The sequence below is a fragment of the Chanodichthys erythropterus genome, chromosome 8 (genome assembly GCF_024489055.1).
Source record: "Chanodichthys erythropterus isolate Z2021 chromosome 8, ASM2448905v1, whole genome shotgun sequence".
NCBI classification, from domain to species: Eukaryota; Metazoa; Chordata; class Actinopteri; order Cypriniformes; family Xenocyprididae; genus Chanodichthys; species Chanodichthys erythropterus.
The window spans coordinates 30,970,236-30,994,758 of record NC_090228.1 but is presented as its reverse complement, the minus strand read 5'-3'; the positions used below and the strand labels follow the sequence as shown (position 1 = coordinate 30,994,758).

At 40.6% G+C, this 24,523-nt stretch overlaps 1 protein-coding gene across 1 annotated transcript; it reads right to left on the bottom strand.

The window, feature by feature from the left end:
• Positions 1 to 10,479: 10,479 nt before the first annotated feature.
• LOC137024774 (tripartite motif-containing protein 16-like) lies at positions 10,480 to 24,090 on the bottom strand. Its single transcript, XM_067392657.1, has 6 exons — positions 23,448 to 24,090; positions 16,949 to 17,044; positions 16,629 to 16,862; positions 12,368 to 12,527; positions 12,167 to 12,214; positions 10,480 to 12,001 (listed from the first exon to the last, which is right to left on the bottom strand). The coding sequence occupies exons 1-6, from the start codon at positions 24,018 to 24,020 to the stop codon at positions 11,445 to 11,447; spliced, it is 1,668 nt and encodes a 555-aa protein (XP_067248758.1). The 5' UTR covers positions 24,021 to 24,090; the 3' UTR covers positions 10,480 to 11,444.
• Between the last annotated feature and the right edge of the window lie 433 nt (positions 24,091 to 24,523).

Here is a 24,523-nt window from a genome sequence, read left to right as displayed (position 1 = left end):
TTATTGACATTCAGAGCTAGATGGTTGTCCTCACACCAATTCACAAACCCGGCGGCAGCATATTAAAAGCCAAGCCTAAATCTATAAATAAAAGACGTGCATACATGCTAGAATCCTCTAGATGCCTGTTTATGAAATGTGTTATGGCTACAGCACTGTACTTCTATTGCTCCAATATGCAAATTGAAATGGGTCTGAAAGACAGCTGACCTCTGTTTATACAAAGTTAATCATAATTTTCTCAAAACACTTGATTACTATTGAAGTAAGTGCCAATGGACAATAGTCATTATTATCCTTACAGCTAACCTTTTTTTGGTACAGGGATAATAATAGAACTCTTCCAAATCGAGGGAACTGTATGTGTGTCTAAAGACTTCTGGTAAATGGGGCACCAGGCTTCTGCCAGCTCTACACTGCAGGATTTCAATAACCATCCAGAGATGCCATCTGGCCCAGAAGCCTTGCTGGGACAGACACATTCAATTCAATTCAATTCAATTCAAATTTATTTGTATAGCGCTTTTCACGATACATATCTTTTCAAAGCAGCTTTACAGAAAATGGATGTCAACATTACAATTTAAAGAATGTAGTTAGCAAATAATATACTTTATGTAATTACAATCACTGTTAGCAGTTTAACTGAAGGTAGAAGTAATGAGCTCCTGGAAAATGAATTACATTAACAATAAATTAGGATATAGAGATTGTGCAATGTGAATGTTGATCTAGATGATTGCGTCTCCTGAAGTCCTCGCAGGAGCTGGCGCCGTCTCTTCACAGGTGATGGTCATCTGAGGTCTTCTTAAGAGGCTGGATACAAACTGAAGCTGATGTACTCTCTAGTCACCTCAGGGCGGGTGTCCCGAGGTAAAACAGAAAAGCAAAAGGAGAACAATTAGCGTAGCTGGTGTTCATAACTTTAAGCAAAGATAGTCATGTGCAGTTGATCTGGTATGAGATGTGTTATGTGAACGCTTGGCTAAAGAGATGCGTCTTTAATCTAGATTTAAACTGGGTGAGCGAGTCTGAGCCCCGAACATTATCAGGAAGGCTATTCCAGATTTTAGGAGCCAAATGTGAAAACGCTCTCCCTCCTTTAGTGGACTTAGATATCCTAGGTACAACCAGAATTCCAGAGTTTTGTGATCTTAAAGAGCGTGAAGGATTGTAGGGCGATAGAAGATCGGTTAAGTATACAGGAGCTAAACCATTTAGAGCCTTATAGGTCATTAGCAATACTTTATAATCGATACAGAACTTAATGGGTAACCAGTGTAGAGATGATAAGATTGGTGTTATATGATCATATTTTCTTGACCTGGTAAGAACTCTAGCAGCTGCATTTTGTACTAATTGTAGCTTGTTTATTGAGGAAGCAGGACAGCCAGCTAATAATGCATTACAGTAATCTAGTCGAGACGTCATGAAAGCATGAACTAACTTTTCTGCATCAGAAACAGATAACATATTCCGTATTTTAGCAATGTTTCTGAGGTGAAAGAAGGCTGTTTTTGTAACATATGAAATATGATTTTCAAAGGACAAGTTGCTGTCTAATATAACACCTAGGTCTTTAACTGTCGTGGATGGAGTAACAGTACATCCTTCTAAATGCAGATTGTAGTCTGAGAGATTCTGTGTACAGGTTTTTGGTCCAATAAGTAATACTTCAGTCTTATCCGAATTTAATAGAAGAAAATTACTAGTCATCCAATGTTTTACTTCTTTAACACACTCTGTCAGATTGGATAATTTAGAGATTTCATCTGGTCGTGATGATATATATAACTGAGTATCATCGGCATAGCAGTGGAAACTAATCCCATGTTTTCTTATAATATTGCCGAGTGGCAGCATGTAGATTGAAAATAGCAGAGGTCCTAACACAGATCCTTGCGGCACTCCATAGTTTACTATCGTTATCTTAGATTTTTCCCCGTTTATATAAACAAAATTGTGACGGTCTGATAGGTATGACTTAAACCACCGTAATGCCTGTCCCTGAATACCAGTGTAATTTTGTAGTCGATCTAGGAGTATTTTATGATCTATAGTGTCAAACGCAGCACTGAGATCAAGTAACACTAGTATGTCACGGAACGTAAAGGCAAAGGGAAGATCCAAGTGCAGCAAAGGTGTTTATTGAGGGCAATTCCATAAGGCGTAATCCAGAGTACAGGCAGGGGTCATAATCCAAAATAACAGTCCAAACATAAAACAAGAAACACGAAACAAGAAACTACAAACCAAAACTGGGAAACATGAAATTCAGGGAACAGACTCCAGGGTGACATTCAACAATGAACCACAAGAACAGACAGAAACAACTCAGATTAAATACACAGACAATAATGACAAAATAACAAACAGCTGAGTGCAATGACGAATGGTGATTAGTCCGAGGAGTATGTATGGGAAATGTAGTTCATGAAATGGGTGAAACAGAGAGTCCGGGAAGGAGTGCCCTCTAGAGGCTGAAGGGAACTCTCACAGGTGATCGTGACATTACCCCCCCTCAAAGGAGCGGCTACCAGACGCTCCACCAGACAACAAACAAAAACACAAAAAACTCAGGAGGGAGGTGGACCGGAGGAGGATCAGGGGGAGGGATGGTGGGCCAGATCCCGGGTACCTCACTGAACACCAGGGCGGTGCTGGAGGAACTGACCAGGCGCGCGCTGGCAGGCTTGGAGTCCTGGCTGATTGCCAGGGTGGTGCTGGAGGAACTGACCAGGCTGGTTCCAGTGGGCCTTGAGTCCTGGCTGATTGCCAGGGTGGTGCCGGAGTAACTGACCAGGGGGATACTGGCTCCAGCGGCTCGGACGGCCCGGGCAGTGGCGGCAAGACAGAAGGCTTGGATGACGGCGGCAGGGCTGAGGGTCTGGGCGGCGGCGGCAGGGCTGAGGGTCTGGGCGGCGGCGGCAGGGCAGAGGGTCTGGGCGGCGGCGGCAGGGCAGAGGGTCTGGGCGGCGGCGGCAGGGCAGACCAAGGTTGCTCCGTGGCCGTATCAGGGAGAGCGGGCAGCTCGGTGACGACCTCCGTGGCCGTATCAGGGAGAGCGGGCAGCTCGGTGACGGCCTCCGTGGCCGTATCAGGGAGAACGGACAGCTCGATGACGGCAGCGGGCTCGGGCTGCTCCGGGACGGCAGCGGGCTCGGGCTGCTTCGGTGGCGCCGGCAGGGCAAGGTGCTTCGGTGGCGCCGGCAGGGCAAGGCACTCGGAGAACCCACGAACAACCACTAGAGTGGTCGCCAGGCCTTGTAGGACGGAGGAAGCCCTTTTCCTCCTTCTCCTCCGCTTATGAGGGTGAGGCGGTGGCTCACCCAAAAGGGACTCACTGGCTGGAGCGGCCTCTGGAGCGGACTCACTGGCTGGAGCGGGCTCTGGAGCGGACTCACTGGCTGGAGCGGGCTCTGGAGCGGACTCACTGGCTGGAGCGGGCTCTGGAGCGGACTCACTGGCTGGAGCGGGCTCCCTGGCTTTGGCTGGAGCGGACTCCCTGGCTTTGGCTGGAGCGGACTCCCTGGCTTTGGCTGGAGCGGACTCCCTGGCTTTGGCTGGAGCGGACTCCCTGGCTTTGGCTGGAGCGGACTCCCTGGCTTTGGCTGGAGCGGACTCCCTGGCTTTGGCTGGAGCGGACTCCCTGGCTTTGGCTGGAGCGGACTCCCTGGCCGGAGCGGACTCCCTGGCCGGAGCGGACTCCCTGGCCGGAGCGGACTCCCTGGCCGGAGCGGACTCCCTGGCCGGAGCGGACTCCCTGGCCGGAGCGGGCTCTGGATGAGGGTGAGTAGCCGAACGGCCTCTGTGAGAGAGAGATGGTGGATAAAGCCCCAAAAGTCCAGGGTCTGGAGCCCCTCCATCTCACACCGAGGTAACGGGTTATCGAGGCCTCCATTAAAAATGTCTTTAAGCGCCTCGTCATTATAATGCAGTCCCTCTGCTAAGGTCCAAAACAAACCTGCAACCTGCCCAACCTCTCTTCCCTCCTGGCGCAGCGCCATCACCGCCCGAACTCGAGCCATCCGCTCACGGATGGAGGCTAGGGAACGGAACCGACCCTCCATGCCGCTGGATCTAGGCGGGTGGTTCATTCTGTCACGGAACGTAAAGGCAAAGGGAAGATCCAAGTGCAGCAAAGGTGTTTATTGAGGGCAATTCCATAAGGCGTAATCCAGAGTACAGGCAGGGGTCATAATCCAAAATAACAGTCCAAACATAAAACAAGAAACACGAAACAAGAAACTACAAACCAAAACTGGGAAACATGAAATTCAGGGAACAGACTCCAGGGTGACATTCAACAATGAACCACAAGAACAGACAGAAACAACTCAGATTAAATACACAGACACTAATGACAAAATAACAAACAGCTGAGTGCAATGACGAATGGTGATTAGTCCGAGGAGTATGTATGGGAAATGTAGTTCATGAAATGGGTGAAACAGAGAGTCCGGGAAGGAGTGCCCTCTAGAGGCTGAAGGGCACTCTCACAGGTGATCGTGACATAGTATTGAGACACAGCCCTGGTCAGAAGCTAGAAGCAAGTTGTTTGTAATTTTAACGAGCGCAGTTTCTGTGCTATGATGAGACCTGAATCCTGACTGAAATTTTTCATAGATAGAGTTTTTTTGCAAGAAGGAGCACAATTGGACCGACACCACTTTTTCTAGTATTTTAGACATAAATGGAAGATTTGAAATGGGTCTGTAATTTGCTAATACGTTTGGATCTAATTGTGGTTTCTTAATGAGAGGCTTAATAACTGCTAGCTTGAACGGTCGTGGGACGTGACCTAGAGATAAAGACGAGTTGATAATATTGAGAAGAGGCTCTTCTGCTACAGGTAACAGTTCTTTCAGTAGTTTAGTGGGTTTTGGATCTAATAAACATGTTGTTGGTTTAGACGCAGTAATACGTTTATTTAGCTCTTCCTGTCCTATAGTTGTAAAGCACTGCAACTGTTCTTGAGGGGCGATAATTGAGGCTGAATCATAAAACTCTGTCAAAGGTTGTACATTTACAATTTTATTTCTGATACTTTCGATTTTTTCATTAAAGAAATTCATAAAGTCATCACTACTAAACTGTAATGAAACATTTTGTTCTGGTGATATCTGTTTATTTGTTAATCTAGCTACTGTACTAAACAAGAACCGTGGATTGTTTTGGTTATTTTCTATGAGTTTGCGGAGATGCTCGGCCCTGGCTGCTTTTAGAGTCTTTCTATAGCGGGACGAACTGTCTTTCCATGCGATTCTGAAGACCTCTAAACGAGTTTGTCTCCATTTGCGTTCTAGATTACGAGTTTCTCTTTTCATAGCGCAAGTAATACTGTTGTACCAAGGTACAGTATTTTTCTCTCTAACCTTTTTTAATCTCATCGGTGCAACAGTATCTAATGTACTAGTAAAAATGGTGCACATACTGCTAGTCATTTCCTCAAGATCATTTGCGTGTTCGGGTACGATGAGCAGCTGAGACAGATCAGGCAGATTATTTGTGAATTTATCTATAGTTGTCGGGAGAATTGTTCTGCCTAGTCGATATCGTGGCGCAATTTGACAAATATCATCAGTATGCAGTACGCATGTTACAAGATAGTGATCAGAGACGTCATCACTTTGCGGTAGAATTTCTATATCGGTAGGATTTATTCCATGTGATATAATTAAATCTAGAGTATGATTAAGATGGTGAGTGGGTCCAGTGACGTTTTGTTCGACCCCAAATGAGTTTAGTAAATCAGTAAACGCAGCCCCTAACGCATCATTTATATTGTCTACATGAATGTTAAAATCTCCAACAATCAGTGCTTTATCGACGTTGACCAAAAGGTCTGAGAGAAAGTCTGCAAACTCTTTTAGGAAATCAGCATAAGGCCCTGGAGGTCTATAAATAGTAGCCAAAGCAAGAGATAGTAGCGACTTTTTACTTATATCTGAGAGTGTAACATTTAGCATAAGAATTTCAAATGAATTAAACCTATAGTTTGTTCTCTGAGTAACATTAAGTATCTCTCTATAGATTGTTGCTACACCACCGCCACGGCCAATCAGGCGGCATTTATTTTTATAACGGTAGCCAGGTGGACAAGACTCATTAAGACCAAAATAATCATTTGCTTTAAGCCATGTTTCAGTAAGGCAGATTGCATCAAGACTATTATCCGTGATAATTTCATTTATGATAACTGCCTTCAGTGTCAGCGATCTAATGTTTAGTAGCCCTAGCTTTAGAGATTGTTTTTGTTCAGTAATTTTACAAAAATCTGGTTTGATCACGATTAGGTTTTTTCTAGATCCTTTATTTTTATTGTTAAACCTCACTATTCGGGGAATAGACACAGTTTCTATAGACTGTACTACACTCACATTTCTATCAATGAAGTGGGCAGAACACAGGCTGTGATTTGAGGTTTGACTTACTAGTCATATGGTGCGAAGCGTCTTGGAGATGTTCTCTGACAGAAGATCAGCTCCGATGCTGCTGGGGTGCAGGCCATCAGCACGGAAAAGCCTAGGACGCTCCCAGAAAAGATTCCAATTATTTACAAAGAGCAGCTTCTGTTCATTACACCAAGACATCAACCATTCATTTAAAGCAAATAATCTACTGAACCTTTCATGTCCTCGTCGGTACGTCGGAAGCGGTCCGGACACGATGATCTTCGTCGCGGGCGATGTGGCTCGTACCGTCTTGATCAGGCTTCTGAAGTCCTGCTTCAGCACCTCCGTCTGCCGCAGCCTGGTGTCGTTCACCCCCGCGTGCAGCACTACAGCTCCGATGGTCTCAGCACCGTTGAGGATCACGGGACATCGAGAACACGAGCACCAGGAAAACAGTGACTGCGCACCTTACCTTTGGCTGTGGTAGCGTTGACGTGGCGGACGATGGAGTCTCCAATGACCACAGCGTCGCGTTCTGCCTCGCGAAGAGGGTAGAAGCGGTTCCGTGTCGAGACGTCGAAGACCGGGGGCGGCGGAGGAGGAGAGGTCCTGGTCCGAGGCCTGGCTCGCGTCTTCCGCTGCTGAGGCACCCAAGGTCCCTGGTGTGACGGCACCGGAGTGAACGAGGGCTGGGATGAACGCGTTGGTGCTCGGGCCCTGTGCAGAGAAACACACGGCGTAGAGGAAGCAGGAGTGTTAATATCGCGCTGCAAACTTACCGAGGGTTGGTGAGCGCCAGCGCGAGAAGTTTCCAGCGCTGTCTGCCGCTCGCGTAGCTCGGCCTGCTTCTCGAGAAGGATCCGGATCTGCCGCTCCACGGCCTCCAGTTCCAACTGCACCGCATGCAGCTCAAACGTGTCCTCACCTGCACACAAAGGTAGAGAAACATCCAATACACTCGCCATTAGAGTAACTTAGATGAAACAATAATATTGTGAGAGAGAAGAGTACAAACGCTAGCGTAGCGTGGGCGTGGCACGCCGCTAATGCTAACGGGCTAAAGCTAGTAGCAAAAGTTCGGGAAGTCGGATAAAACTAGCGATATCAAGGTAATCCAAATGTTTTTTATATAAAATAATGTTGGGGATGTGTTCCCCCACCGAAAAAGAAAGAGTGATAGATTATAAGTTAGATTTTACGAGGCAAAAACAAACAATTAGGAATCAGCTCGACGGAGCTCTGGCTCAAACAACGCGGCAGCAACAAACAGGACGTGACATTAAAAATCTCTCTCCACCATATGCTGGTCAATGGTTATTTTAAAGGAATCCAATACAGATAAAGCATCCAGTGCAGTTTCCTGCTCCTGTGAGAAGTCTCTTATTTCACACCTACAATAAAAATCATTCAATTAATTTGCTCCCTCATCTATAGGCAGGAACACACCAAGCCGACACCGATGAACTAGTGGCGACAAAAGCAGACTGTGGACACAGATGCTGCCAATGTGAGCCAACCCCAAAGTTGGCCTGACACACCAAACCAACATTCAACAGCCGACGGCCAAGTAGCATGTCTGTTCTGTGCCTGCGTAAGATGAAATGCCTTTCCGAACTAGCAGGTGGCAGTATCTGAATAGCCAATCAGAATGACTAGATGGCCTCCGACACGATTCGACATGTCGGCTTTTTTTCGGCCGATTCGACGAGGATCAACTTCAGCTGACGGTGTGGAACACACTAAGAAAGCCAACTAACAAAAAATGCCCAACGGCCGACCGTCGCCTTGGTGTGTTCCTGCCTTATCACGTTGATAGAACTTTTGGCTAGAGCCATATTTGTCATATATTTCATAGAATCCCATCATTTTTTTCCCCCTTCAGTTTTATAAATTTCGGTGACAATTTGTTCCCACTGGGTTCTCATTGGGGGAAGATGTTGGAGCCATAAACGAATAATCGCTTTTTTTGCTGCTGCTACTAGTATCCTCAGTAAATATTTATTCCTATTATTAACTGAATCTGGTATATTACTAAGAAATAGAATATAACCTATTTCCTCAATCTCAGTCTCTAAGATTCTCTATCTACAATGTTTAAAATCTCCTTAAATAAAACAAGGTGCTTCAGGGATACATATTAATTGTCTGTGAACACAGTCTGCTGTAAGTTTAGCTGCATTTGCAGAATTCCCACTGGGTGAAATATAAACTGTACATCATAAAATGTTCCCAAATTCACGTGGAAGATAAAAAGGCCTAAGGCTTAGGCATACTAGTTAAATGTCGGAGTTACAGACTCTCCACCAGTGTTCTCATCTGCAATTCCCTCAGTAACTGGGGGGCGAGACTGTAGCTAGACCGGAGCAGTTAGAGTTAGCATGGAGTTGTATGTAATCAGCCATACAACTATAATCAGCATCAGTCCTCTTAATAAAAACAGCAATGTGTGACACAGATCGAGCACTGTGTTAAAAATGTTGAATGGCCCCCCATAATTTTTCCCGTTGTGAGCCGTCAGCTCGTCCACTACAATTTGAAGTGGTTAAGGCCCGGGTATATTTCATTTCCTGGATACCGCTCCGTCACTCCGTCAGCGCGAGCCTTACAAAGATACTCTTTTGCCTGTGAGCGTGGAAAGACAGTCACAAAAAACGTGGCCACTATTCAGACAGTGTGGGATAAAACAGTTTAACGCTCTGATGCCGAGCCTAAACACCGTTTATCCCTTCAGAATGGCGTAGCCTATATTGGCGGGGCACGTAGGGCTATTAAATTATTATTCTTATTATTATGCTACTTTTATTATTAAAATAATATTGTAATTCATTAGCTTCGCAATATCATGGCGCATATCACTGCAACCGATGCGCTGACTGTGAGTGACGATAATAAAAGATTAGTTGGATACTCCCTATGGACCACAAGAGAAATATCAAGAAATAAATTAACAGTCTTTAAGAGGATATGCGCCGTTAACGCAGCGACAGATGGCAATAGCTCAGTCAGTTTTTACTTTCAGTTTCTGTAGCAGCTGCGGCTCTGTATGGGCAGGTGGGGCAGAGCCTCACCAAAATATTCATCCTAAAATAGAGGCCCACCTCTATATACACTAAGTTAATAATAAATTATAAATGTGTTCAGCATTCTGCAACAAATATTTTTCAGATTTGCTAGACTATTTTAAGTCGTAAAGTTATCAGGGTATATTAAAACGTAGTGCATGGATTCGACAGGCATGTATTCATAATACTAAGCGGGGCAGCCAGTCTCAGAGCTCTTCTCAGCTCTACAGCGCCACACAACTTTGCTATGTAAATCTGTGGTGTAAAATGGAACTGCAGCACCCTCTCATAGAGAGCCATAGTGGCAGATTTCTGGCAGCCCCGCTTATTTCCACGTTAAACACACCTCACATACACCTCGCTCCAGAACAAGACGATATCAGTCCGCTTCAGATATGTGTCTGCATCAGGTCAGTAACTGTTTGGCATGTCTGTCTGTTCTTCCTATGTGGAGTAGCGCATCTTTAATTTAAACGTGCTCATGTTCATAGCTTTTATAGTGGTTCTGTTGTTTGTTTGTTCTGAAAATAGACATTACTTTTTTCCTCACTCGAATTCCTACATAACTATTCTAAAACAAAATTCAGAAGCAAAAATACTACAATTCTAAGATTCTGTGTGTTGTGTACTAAAGTCTCTCAATCATCATTAGAGCGCCACCCTCAGGCTGAATAACACAAAGACATTCGAATTCTGCCTAAAGTGTGTCTGATGTGTTCAGCGATTAGAATAAAGCTTTCAAAATAAAGCTTTTCAGTTTGTAGTTTTCTAAGAGTTCTTGGTTTAGAGTGGGTTTCTTTAGCAGTGGGATAACTAGAGCCTGTTTAATTGCTGTGGGAAAGGTACTAGTGTGAAGGGAGGTGATGATGATGTGAGTTGAGTGCAGGTATAACTGAAGAAGAAATGGCTTGAAGGAGGAGAGTGGGGATAGTCTTGAGATAAGGTGAGATAGCCAGTCTTGGGCTACAGGGTGATATGGCTGCAATCTGAACAGTGACACTTGTAATGTAAAGTTGAAATGTTCTGTTGCCCAGAGAGAAAAAAAACATGTGGTGTCGGAGAAAAAGACACACAGGAGACGAGAGCTGGCGTATTTTCCCCAGGTTTAATAAAATGACTTAAACGTCACACTGATCCGCATACATGGGGATAGACTGAGAGAAAGTATACAAATAAAAGAAAGAGTGAGAATTAGAGAATTAGAGTTGAATCTGTTAATTAAAAAACAGCTTGTAGTCTCTAAAATATAATTGTAATTTAACTGTTGAAATCTGGAAGTCATAGAAAGAATACTTTTTATTTATTTTTTCCCCCTTTATTCATTAAAAAGCATTAAGTCATCATTAGGCATACACAGCAGTCATAAATCATTTCAATTCAAGTCTAATTTATTTGTTAAAACTTGAAGCCATAGAAAGAATATCTCTTTTATTTTCCATTTAACATACAATATAATACAATATTTACACTACAAAAAAACGCTTTTCCCATAGAATTGAGATTATTTTACAAATATTTTTACTTGTTCAAAGCAGAATGCACTTGATTTAAGGTATTGCTTGATGATGCCAAGTTTGAGCACGGAATCTTGCGACATGTGGTATTCACTTCACAGCTAGTGGAGAAGAATAGGGAACAAGTGACACTTGTTGCACACTGCAGTAAGATAGATTGATTTTAGAATATATTAAATATTGGATGGCTTGTTTTGATAAATGGCAGGCAATTAATTTGAATTGCAATTAAAATTCTGTATTACTGTTACTAAAAATAAATCTGCATCTGATTATGCTATGTTAGCTACTTGACAAAATAGTGTTTTTCTCTGAGGCATGGTAAAGCATGGTACTCGCAAAAAAAAAAAATCAGGAAAATTAGATTTAAACTAAGACTTAACATGTTGAGCTATATAACAATTAGTTTTCTGTCTATAAATGTATCAAAACAGTTGTTCCTTTGTTTATTAAATTAATTTAATTTTGATTCATCAACACAGTTTCACTGATGATCGAATAGGAACCCCAAACCCAGGATAGAGTGGTTGAGTGAATGTGGTCTGGACTGTGTGGATGAGGCTCATTGTGTCTCCAGAGACGCTGTAGAAGGACAGAGTTCCTGCACTGTGATCCACATACACACCTATTCTACTGTGATCCACATACACTCCTACTCTACTGCCTCTGATGGAGTTTACAGGGAGTTCAGTCTCAGTGTCATTGTGTATGAATGTGTATCTGGAAGAAGAGCAGAACAAACTCCAGGACTGATCATTATATCCAAACAAACACTCCTCACCCCCTCCCTTCCTGCTGATGCTCTTATATGACACTGCTATAAACATACATCTTCCACTCCACTCAATCTCCCAGTAACAGCGTTGATCACACACACTCTCTCTACACAACACCTGACGCACAACATCAAATCTGTCTGGATGATCAGGATACGGCTGATCTGTGTCAGTGTAAGTAATCACTCTGTTGCTCTCAGACAGACTGACGTTTTCATTCACTGTGTTCAGATCCAGAGTGAACTGATGGGAATCTGATGGAGATAAAACACACCACAATCAGTAATTATAAATCTGATCTTTTAATGTATCTGAACTCTTCATATTCAATATATCAGCAGTGTCTCAGTACAGTTTACCAGATATCCTGTGTAAATCACATAAAGTGAATTTTTCTGCTTGTTTTCTTAGTGACTTACATTGTAGGAAGTCGTTCCTGGTCTTGGGAACAATGTTGGTGAAAGTGACTGTGGAAATCAACAGACATGAAGAGTGTGATTATCATGTCAAGAGAAAATGATCCCTACATCCGTTCCTAACACATTTCTAATATGATCTTCTACATGATATGAGATGATGGAGGATCATTTCTGAGAACAGATGAATCTCCAGGACTTTACCTCTGTCAGAGATCTTCTTGAGCTCCTCTTTGCAGAAATCCTCCAGTTTGTCTCTCAGCTGACGGACAGATTCTCTCACGCCATCAAAAGAGGAGAGAGAACTGAAGGGATCGTCATTTACATCTGTAGATTCAGGAGGAGCTGAGAGAGACTGGAAACTCTACAGAAAACAGAAATCAAAGCTCATCACCTCCACACTTCAGACAATAACCTGCACTACTGTCAGATTTGAGCTCTTGTTGATCTTTAGTAACTCTCCTCAATCCTGCACTTTCACAGCATCAGCTTCATTCTTCTCATATTCATTATATCATGTTAGAGCTGTAAGTTCTAGTGTTTGACACTTACACTATATGTGAACAAAGAGGCGTTATGGCTTGTTTGTCCTTAAAAGACAACCACACAGATGTTTTTTTTGTCTCTTAATTGTCTCTCGCAATCTCACGCACGTCTCTCCCGGGCGTCTCTTGGTGACCGCTTTCCCATCACGCGCTGAGTCAACGGTTGTTTCAGTGAGTTTCAGTGAGTGGAGTTGCCTGGCCTGGCCGATCCGGCGCTGGCTGTGTGTAAATCGTGGACATTTCTGACCTCATACCAGGGGCAACACGTGGGCGACATCAGCAATTGGGTAGTCCAGGTGCAGGGAGGCAGCGTGTCTAGGCTGAGAACAAGGGCAATTTTGATTAATTACCCTGATTAGGCTTCCTGATTAGCTAGCAAGGAATATTCCCACTTTTACCCCAAACCCTGCAGGAGGCCATGACGTGCACAAATACCTGCAGGACATTGACTTTCTGTTGCAAAATGTGACCAACATGAATGCATGGGACAGGTAGAATCTACTCAGATCAATCTACTCACGTCCATCCGTGATGTGCGCAGCTTTCTAGATTGGCAGCCAGAAGCTGTCAAATCAGACTACCAGCAGCTGTGACAGGCTTTGAAGAGTTTTCTGAATCGGACCAAGGGCTCCTCGCTGCCATGGACCTTAAACAGGGCCGACTGGAAACCCCACAAGCTTACGACAACCAACTACGAAGGGCTGACTTCGTAGCATGTAACGAGCCAGGAATGGAGGAAGATTTCAAAACTCTGTTTCTCTGAAATCTGCACCCTGCAGCGAGTCATCATCTGGGAGTCTTGGCCTGCCCACGCAGTATGTCTACTACAGTCTTTTCAAAAGGCTCCTTCTGAAAAGACTGTAGAAATTCCAATAATTTATCCGGTCTCTGATCACTGCCCAGAACTGTACCTAGCCAACACTGTGGAAAATGACGTCAGAATTGAAGCCCTGGTAGACATCTCACGCATGTCCCTCCTGGACATCTCGGCGACCGCACTCCCATCACCTGCTCTCCTCCTCTTCGGGACGACCGCCTTTGGCGCAGCAAACTTTCAAGTTCTCAGTTCAAAGTTCTCACAGAGACAGAAGAAGCCAATGAACCTCAGCCACGGATGCACTGAATCTTCACATGTATCTATTTGAAACTCAGTATGCAAACCCATGCAAGTGCCACTTCTATCTTTCTAAGATGCGCTAAGTTACACAACCTAACAAAGTGATACTGATTCTTTGCTGGCTCTTAAGGAACTGTCTGTAAGTTTTGCTACTCTTTGTCTTCTCTCTTTTCCTTTTTTTATTTTCGCCTCTGTATATATGTGTATTCTTTGTGTATATTTAGCTGTATAGCCTATGTATTTGTAGTTTCATATATTAAATACATTATATTCAAGCTTGATTGTTTCTGTTGCTCATTCAACAAATCAATTCACTTTTACGTTTCAATTTTGCAAACTTCTTTACATTTTAATGCTAGAATTGGAAGCTATTTCTCGTGGCCAGATGAATACCCGCAAGTGTGGGTATTTGGATAGGGCATAACATCTTTCTCGCATGAATTATTTTGGTAACACTTTAGATTACAGCCCGGAAAGTACTGCGTAATTACAACAAATTTACAGCGTAACTTTCAATAATTATAGAGTAACTATACAGTAAGTATGTGTAAGTATAGGGGAACAATATGTGAAGTATTGGGAATAAAGGGGTAACAACCAGGAAAAATAACAAATTATTTATACTTTTAATATTTTATAACTAAGGGGTACGTATGACATAACTAAGACATGACATGACATTATGGGCCGTAAATTAAAGTGGAGCTTGTTACCCTCTTATTTCATGTAGTTACAGGGTAAGTAATTAATAAAAATAAATAAATAAATAAATAAAAACGCAAACAGTTATATCACTTGGAAAACTTTATTTGAAAAACAACTTATTTCAAAACAGATTTAAAGTTACAACACTTCTTATTTGTTTCTCTTGCTTGGCTTCCTCCTCCTCTTGTTCCTCTTTTTCTTTCTTTCCACTGATGAATCTTAAGAGGGAATCCCATTTGCGATTCTGTATTTAAAAAATACAGAACACCCGGAAATGTGCTCACCGTTTACTCATCTTTTACCCTCATGCCATCTGAGATGTATATGACTTTCCTTCTTAAGATGAACACAAAAAGGATTTTTGGAAAAAAATTAATCATCTGGGAACGCTTTATAATGCAAGCTCACGTGTTCCTAAAAGTCGAAGCATCAAACAGCACAAACAGCAATAACTACAGTAATCCATACGACCCTAATGGATGAATCGATGTCTTCTGAAGTGAAACGATACGTATTTGTAAGAAAAATACCAAATATTTGAATATTTTTAAAACTTTCGACCAACTGTCTCCTGCGCGTGCATGCGAGGGTTGAGAGTTCATGCTTGACGTAACTTGAAGCGTGACGTAGGCGTGCCGAGAAACTCACGCAGATGTTGGATGCCGTCAGTTTTTTTTATTTTTTATTTTTTTTTTTAGTAATGCTCACAACAAAATACACAGAATAACAGATAATGAGAATGAGAAACAAACAAGACAGAACGACAGAGACGGCAGTTCTCGCGCGAGTTTCACACGAATCTCCCGCGAGAACGTCATGAAAGTTTCACGTTGCTCATTTCAATGTGCTTCATCGAACGCGAAGTCGACTCTCATGCAGTCTGATGACAGCTGGTCAGAAGCGAAAAGATGAATAGCCTAAACCATGAGAAAATTTCGGGGTGTACAGTATTTTCTTATAATACAGAATAGCAACGGGATTCCTTCTGAAGATTCATCAGCTGAGAAACAAGAGCAGGAGGAAGCCAAGCGAGAAGCAACAAAAAACAAAAAACGGACAAAACTTGTTACTTTCTGTCAGGAAAGTAACTCTTTAGAGTTTGAAATTAAAAGTTGATTTAAAAAAATGAATAATAAGTGTTGTAGACCTGTTTTTAATAAAGTTGTTTTTCAAATAAAGGTTTCGGAGTCAGTGATATCAGATTGTTTGCATTTTATTAATTACCCTGTAACTACATGAAATAAGAGGGTAACAAGCTCCACTTTAATTTACGGCCCGTAATGTCATATTTACCCCTTAGTTATATGTCTTAAGTACCCCTTAGATATAAAATATTTACAGTAGCCTATAAATAATTTGTTTATTGCTACCCCTTTATTCCCAATACTTTACATATTGTTCCCCTATACTTACACGTACTTACTGTACAGTTACACTATAATTATTGAAAGTTATGCTGTAAATTCGTTGTAACTACGCAGTACTTTCCGGGCTGTAATCTAAAGCCTTACCATTATTTTAAATAATAATATCATTATCCTGATCAAATACATCAATCGGCATCTTAACTGAACTGTGTACATTATTATTAATTGCGTGAATCTGACTCTAAATAAGTTTTAAAAATACTGGTAATGTTATTAGTCAGGACTTTGTTTTAATCACAGAGTTTGCTAAATTCATGTGATAGCTTTTTTTTTTTTTTCATTAAATTTAATTTACTTAGAATGTGAAGCAGTATTACCAAACAATTTAATATATGCTTGGACTTGGACTAATTTAATTTTTAATAAAGTACTTAAAGTGTTAAAACAATTATATAAAAAATACATATAAATTTTTATCAGGTTTGAAGATCATCTGATGCAACTTTACTAAACATTACTCAAAATTTGTATTTGTACATAAATGCATTTGTAAGTGGGTCTCTTTTTTCTCAAGAGAACATGATCAAATGAGAGTCTGAATGATGATGATATAATAAACGAACAAACAGATCAACACTTCAGTCAAAGGCTCATTCTGCTCTCATGAAATGTTTCTCTGTGAGTCTCTTGCTCAAGTCCACTATGATCCTGTTCTTCTAGATCTCTGTTACCTGCAGGAAATGGATGTGATCCTGTGTGTGTGAAAGCTGCTCCAGCTCAGTGTCTCTCCTCCTCAGATCATTGATCTCCTGCTCCAGTCGCTGCAGTCGTCCTTCAGCTCGACTCACTGCAGTCTTTTCCTGATCTCTCATCCGCTGTGTGGCCTCAGAGCAGCTTCTCTCAATGGAGCGGATGAGCTCAGTGAAGATCCTCTCACTGTCCTCCACTGCTGTCTGTGCAGAGCGCTGTTAGGACACACATCACAATCACACAGTGTCTTCAGTGAGTCCTGACTGAGACTTCTCAAACTTCTCTTCTTCTCCAGACTCACCTTATGAGACTCCACAGCCTCTCTCAGCTGCTGAAGATCTTTCTCTCTCTGCTGGATCCTCTGCTGGAACAACCTCTGAGTCTCCTTCAGCTGGTGCTAAAGGACAAACCAATAACAGCAAATGTCACATTATAGTGCTGTCACTATATCATCATGTGAGGAGATTTTTGTGTCAATAAATGTTTATGGTGCATTTCACCATATTTTCTGTTAAGTTCATTATGGAGCACAAATACTCAGCAGTGAAAGTACACTCGCAGCTACTGTTCACTTCTCCTGACGTCTGCCGTGTGAATGATGTTATCTGATCATATGGGTGCCAATATAAATAGTGTTAACAATATTTAATCATGGTCAAGATTAGGGGTGTCGCAATATACCGGTATTGACGATAACCGTGATATTCAAAGCATGAAATATCGATATTATGTTAATTTAAGGTGTGACAATATTACGGTATTGGCGATAACCACAATATTTAAAATGAATAGGATGCTTATGATATCATGACATGTAAATACTCCAGAGCCAGTACCTGGTTGAGCTCTCAGGTGGCGGTATTTCACCTTAACGCTGACACCTGTCAAACAAGAAGAAGACGCAGCGCGTGCAGCTAGTCCGAGAAGAATGTCGTCCAAACGGGAGAGTGAGAGGCTCTGTCCACACCCGAAAAAAGTAAAGCTTGACAGTATGGGAGTTTTTCGGCTCCTTAGACAGCCCAATCCGCAGGATTTGCCTAGCTACAGTCAGTGAGAAGGGTGGAAACACCACCAACCTTTTTACCCACCTCCGTGTCCATCACAAGTTGCGATTATTTTACTAGTCGTGGAATGGGAAATGTTATATTAACCTGTTAACAGTGATTTTCTGTGTTCATATATTTAAATAAAGAGTGATTATTTTTAAGGGTGATTAAGTACCACATTTTCTTTACTCATCTTATTCAGCGTGATGTATCTATGCATGCAGTTCCCTAGTGAAAAAAGTATACTTTATTGTATTTTAAATATATTCCCTTTTTCTATAGTACATTGCAAATATACTAACAAAAAATGTACTATCCTTAAATACAAACTCGATTCCAAAAAATTTGGGACACTGTACAAATTGTGAGTAAAAACAGAATACAATGATGTGGAATTTTCAAATTTCAATATTTTATTCAGAATACAACATAGATGACATATCAAATGTTTGAACAGAAAATGTATTATTTTAAGGGAAAAATAAGTTGATTTTAAATTTCATGGCATCAACACATCTCAAAAAAGTTGGGACAAGGTCATGTTTACCACTGTGTGGCATCCCCTCTTCTTTTTATAACAGTCTGCAAACGTCTGGGGACTGAGGAGACAAGTTGCTCAAGTTTAGGAATAGGAATGTTGTCCCATTCTTGTCTAATACAGGCTTCTAGTTGCTCAACTGTCTTAGGTCTTCTTTGTTGCATCTTCCTCTTTATGATGCGCCAAATGTTTTCTATGGGTGAAAGATCTGGACTGCAGGCTGGCCATTTCAGTACCCTAATCCTTCTTCTACGCAGCCATGATGTTGTAATTGATGCAGTATGTGGTCTGGCATTGTCATGTTGGAAAATGCAAGGTCTTCATCTGGAGATGATGTCTGGATGGGAGCATATGTTGTTCTAGAACTTGGATATACCTTTCAGCATTGATGGTGCCTTTCCAGATGTGTAAGCTCCCCATGCCACACGCACTCATGCAACCCCATACCATCAGAGATGCATGTTTCTGAACTGAGCGCTGATGACAACTTGGGTTGTCCTTGTCCTCTTTAGTCCGGATGACATGGCATCCCAGTTTTCCACTTTGCCACAGTACATTTTAAATGAGCCTTGGCCCAGACAAAATGCCTGCGCTTCTGGATCATGTTTAGATATGGCTTCTTTTTTGACCTATAGAGTTTTAGCCGGCAACGACGAATATTAGCATCATATTTTCACAATACAACTTTTAACACACTTTAAAATAATTGTACTTTAGTATATTTTATAAAAAATATATTTTAGAAAAATATACTTGAAGTGAAAGTTCAGTTTATTTTTTTAAAAGTGTATTTATTTGCACTTTATAAAAATATATTTGAGGTATATTTTAACTGTGTGCTGAAAATTATCATTGTATCAATGCACTAAACGTATATTTAAAAAATACATTATTTAATATGCTGAAGTTGTGGTGTATTTAAAGTTAAATTTGCGTATATATTTAAAGTTTACTTATTCATGTTTGGAATTCATTTTATTACTTGTGCTTATTTATTTCAGCATGACTACAGTAATGCATTAAAAGCCCATTTTTTAATTTATGCAGTGTAGCCTATAATTTCCAATTATGAAATGAATAAATATATTTAATAAGTTTACACTGGCAGAATCATTTTAAAATCGTAAACGAAAAAATATATATTAACAACACACCAGCATCATGCGTTACATGCAAAAAAAAAAAAAATATGTTGAATGGTTGAACTTGAGACTTATCGGAATTCAAATGTCTCTACTACTTGGTCTTTGACCAATTAGATTTTGTTGCTCACTGCCTTCAGCCAATCAGAGCTGCTGACGTCACGGTACTCATCTGAATCCCCTCGTTGGCTCGCTCAGTTACTCTGGGCTTTCAGGTGAAGTATATGTAATTATGCAATGTATATGTAACGAATGGACGTGATCAAAATTCTTTAGGCATCATAAAATCCTTCCTTTTCTCTTTTGGTGTTCAAACTAAGTCATCGGCTCCAAAGAGTTGCAAAACCAGTTTTCTTCAAAGGTTCGTTATCATCTCGGCTCCCATGAAAGACCTTAGTAAAGACGTGTCTGGAGCTCTCTGCAAGCTTCAAAGACAGGAGGTGATCCTGTCCCTCATCAACCAGCCATTTGGTCCACAGACCACAGATAAACTTCCAATACACTTTGGAAAAAGGACAATGACTCCATTTTTACCCACAATCAAACTGCCCTAACTGTATATAGTATTTTCCCTGTGTTTCGATGTATGTCTTTATGTTATATTGACCTCACTATGATTCTTTAGGTATGTCAGGGTAAACTTCAAATGCCTATATCCAGGTCTATGTATTACTGCTTGAATGTCGTTGAACCCCCATCTTACTTAGTATCAGAAGAATCCTCTTTTCATTTCATAATTAATGGTGTATAGTATGCTATGATAAAATGCATTAGAATATTGTTACCATGCTTTTGTGTAAAACTAAATAAACTCTCCAGACCAACATAAACCTGCAAATAGGGTGACAAGATAGAACAAAGACTTTCTCTTGGTCAGTTTTGATTGTCACCCATCGAAATGGGTGTGAACTGATAGGGTCTTTAAGAGTCCTCAGGTCAGGTACACCTTTGCTCAATCTCTTTTGAGACCATCGTTTCCCTTCTCCTTCCGGCAACTTTTTCTCTTCAAGTTAACTTCATTGGATTCAACGTGGACCACACAGAAGAACCCAAGCGAATGCTTCAGTGCAATCCTGACAAAATCATCAAAAATCTCCAGAATCTACCGCATCTGGACTTATTCAGCCACCAAAGTCAATGCAAGTACCCGTTTGCAGCCTTTAGATGCATTTCCAAATTTCTGCCCCTTTTAAGGTGACCCTGATTCTTTGATGTTTCTTGCAGTTTGTGGTTAACTGTTGTAATCTTGACATTCTCTCTCTCTCTCTCTCTCTCTCTCTCTTTCTTTACTTCCCTTCACTTTCTTTATTCCATATATAATCTTTGTTTAGTTTAGTTGTATGTGTAGCTTAACGTAGTTTCGTTTATTAAAACATTATATCCACTCTTATTGTCTCTGTGTTGATGCTCACAAATCAAAGTCTCTTAAACGTTCTGATCTAGCTGCATGCTATCACCCTGCTTTAACAAACGGAGAGCAAGATTTCGGCTTAATATCTACTTTTTGAGTTTGTGTGTGGTGGTTTATGGCATATGTCTGTATGCAGCACCAAAACATTCATATGATTGTCAAATCGGCCCCTATTCTGTACGATATTAATTCATAAAGTGTTGTATGCTTGACTATGTACCAAAAACAATATCGACATGCCATTCTGATACAGTTCCCTGCTGCTAATCCTCATTTACTGTTCAAAAATAGAATTGGGACAATGTAGGATTTAGACAGACTATTGTAAATGTGAATAAAAAAGTTGAACATGCTGTTTGACCTTATATCTTTTGTATATTCTGTTAACAGATGCTGTTCTTCACGAGTTTCTGCGGTCACTGCCTCTGTGTAAGCGGCCATCAGACACAATAATGAGAAGCTCATCAGAAAATGGAATATAATGTGTAATTTGTATTTGTGTATAGAGGATAACTGTAATGATGAGTCAACAGAATGGGGATCCATTTGCAGATTTATTAAGAAAAGTATACACACAGGCAAGGGCAAAAGCAGAGACGTAAACAGGGACAGGCAATGGTCCAGGCAGGCGGCAGACAAACAGAATCAGGGTACAGGCAGAGATCAGGGCAGGTGGCAAGCAAACACAGTCCAGTAAGCAGGCAAAGGATCAGGGCAGGCAGCAGAGAATCACAAGGGGTAAACTGTCCAGATGGCAACAGTATAACAATCCCCAAAAACGCTCAGAAATGATCACCGGAGCAAATCAAGACTTCGCAAAGTGTGTGTGTGCTACTTAAATAGTGTGAGAGTGTGATGTGGTGCAGGTGTGTGCGCAATCAGTCCCAGGAATGAAGGCCTATGGGAAATGCAGTCCGAATAGTAAAGAGTCAATATTCCGGTGAGGGCTCCCTCCGGTGGTGCAAGGGAGGAAGTGCCTACAAGTGCCTCACTTGTAAGAGTCACCATTGGTCCAATATTTTTTTTTTCTTTAATGAAAAACATGTTAAGTTTTGCTGAATCTATGTTAAGTTTAAATAAAAACCACTGGATTTTTTAATGAAATATGTCTCTTTATTAGTGATGTTGTTACATTTTATTTATTTTAATGGCCTTGAAAACAAATCCATTCAACTTTGGGAAAATGTCACCTAAGTAATTTGTTAAACTGTATTTAGATAGTAGAACAATTATAATACTGTATTGTGTGAGATTATGTAATTCAGTTGACTGCAACGTGTTTAATTTTTAGTATTTGGAATAAGCCAAAGGTACTGAACATACAGTATATACTATTACCTGTAAAATAGTATATTCATAGTGCTTGTGTGTTCGGAAGACACTCGTAATGAATATGTAATGTACTTAAATCACAAATAAAGTGTACTTATAACACAAATAAAATATACTTATAACACAAAGTATATTTATAACACAAATAAAATATACTTATAACACAAATAAAGTATACTTATAACACAAATTAAGTACACTTTAATATCACTAATCAAGCATGTAATTAGTCCCTACACAGGCATATACTTAAAGTGTACTAAGTATACTTGAAGTTGTTCCAATTTAGCACACAAAAGTACACTATATATACTTAAAGTTGTGTTTTTATACAACTTAATTACAACTAAAATATACTTAATACAAAATGAGTTGTTTCAAAATAGCACATTTTAAGTTAACTAATCATTAACACACTTGAAATATACTAATAATTTGTCTGGTTGCAAGTATACTTAGCATACTTTTTTCACTAGGGTTATATGCCCTCAAAATTCAAGATACATGATACGAGTTTTTGTCATTATATCATATTATAAGATGTAGTTGTATTACAATACCACACAAGCAAGAATGCAGTTTTCCCCAAATCAGCACAAATGAAATGTTCCTTCAACTTATTGTTAAATGAACAATGTGAGTTACATTTTAGACAGTATTGTTAATATTGTTTTTTCCCCTTTATTTCGCCAACGAAAATTTCAAAATTATGAACAGCAGAACAGTCCCCATGCAACAGAAATGTTTTTATTATACTGACTGAATCCGCGTTTAGAACAAATTAATCTGTGCTTCGTTCCTGAATGAATCAGTCATTTGAACAAATCGGTTGATTCACTCACTCATTAAGACTTGCTGCCACCAACTGGCAGTTTAGTTTCATATTTAAGGTATATTTTAATTAAAAAGTTAAAACTAGAAAAAATCCATATTTAAATATTGAATTAAATTTATGTAGACAAATTGTAAATGCTGTGTAAATATATTAATGCCACTTCTAACTCTGTGTCACCTCTGTATCGCAAAGATGGATTTTGTGATAATGATTTCATTTGATTGGTAACAGCCATAATGTATAGGCTACTATGCTAGTATTAATTTTTATTTCTTCAGGTCTTTAAAAGCCTTAAATTTGACTTTGAAAATGTGCAGCAACCCTGAAAGAGAAAAACTAAATAAACAAAGTAAAAATTATTTAGACTGATACATTTTTCCCCCAAGGATTCTATAGATATTGCAATGTATCGATATTGTGAATTATTTTGGCCAGAATAACCGTGGTGTGAAAAATCTAATATCATGACAGCCCTAGTCTAGATGATATTTCATACCTGTTTCTCTGTCCTCTGTGCTGCAGCTGATACAGTGTTGTGGTTTTTATGTTCATCCATTGTACACAGCACACATATACACTTCTGATCAGTGCGGCAGAAAATCTCAAGGAGTTTCTCATGTGTTTGGCAGATCATCTCCTGCAGTCGTCCAGTGGCATCAGTCACTTTATGTGGCTTACGTGAGTGAAATTCCTCATGACGGTCAAAATGAGTTTGACAGTAAGACTCCAGACACACCAGACATGACTTGACGGCTTTGTGTTTTCTTCCAGTACAGACGTCACACTGCACATCTCCAGCTCCAGCGTAACAGTCAGCAGGAAGTTTAGTCTTCTTCAGTTTCTCCACCACTTCAGCCAGCATGGTGTTTTTTGCTAAAGCAGGTCTTGGACTGAAGGTCTGTCTGCATTGAGGGCAGCTGTAGACTCTCATCTGATCCTCCTGATCCCAGCAGCCTGTAATACAGCTCTTACAGTAACTGTGTCCACAGGAAGTGGTCACTGGATCCTTCAGAAGATCCAGACACACTGAACACATGAACTCATCCTCAGAAATTCTGGCTTCTGCCATTTTACTGCATGAATACAGAGACACAACAGCTCAACTGCACTTCAGTTTCACTTTCCCTGAACTCATGCAATTCCTGCTTCCTGGTTCTGTGTTTGAGTGCCGTGTGCAAAAGTCACAGATCATAAAACGTCCACTAGATGTCAGTCTCAGAGTGACTGAAAGAATAAGAGTTACAGAATAACACCACTTATAACTGCAGTAATACCTCATCCTAATTATCACATTTATGCAGTGCTGTAATTGATTTAAACTAAAAGAAAAACTGCTTTGTTTATTAAACAGTTCTTGACTAGAATGATCTACAATATGTATCCTTCAGGAGATTAGTTGATTCAGCTCTGTTCAGTTACAGTTGTAACTAAACTCTGTTAAATAAACCCCATTGGTTTGTGTAGAAGCTTCAGTGTGCTGTATTGGATCATTCCTTGCCACTGCCTGGCTTGCTTAGTTGGCGACACTTAATATTCAGAAATATTATTGATTTGACTGCACTGACAGTATTG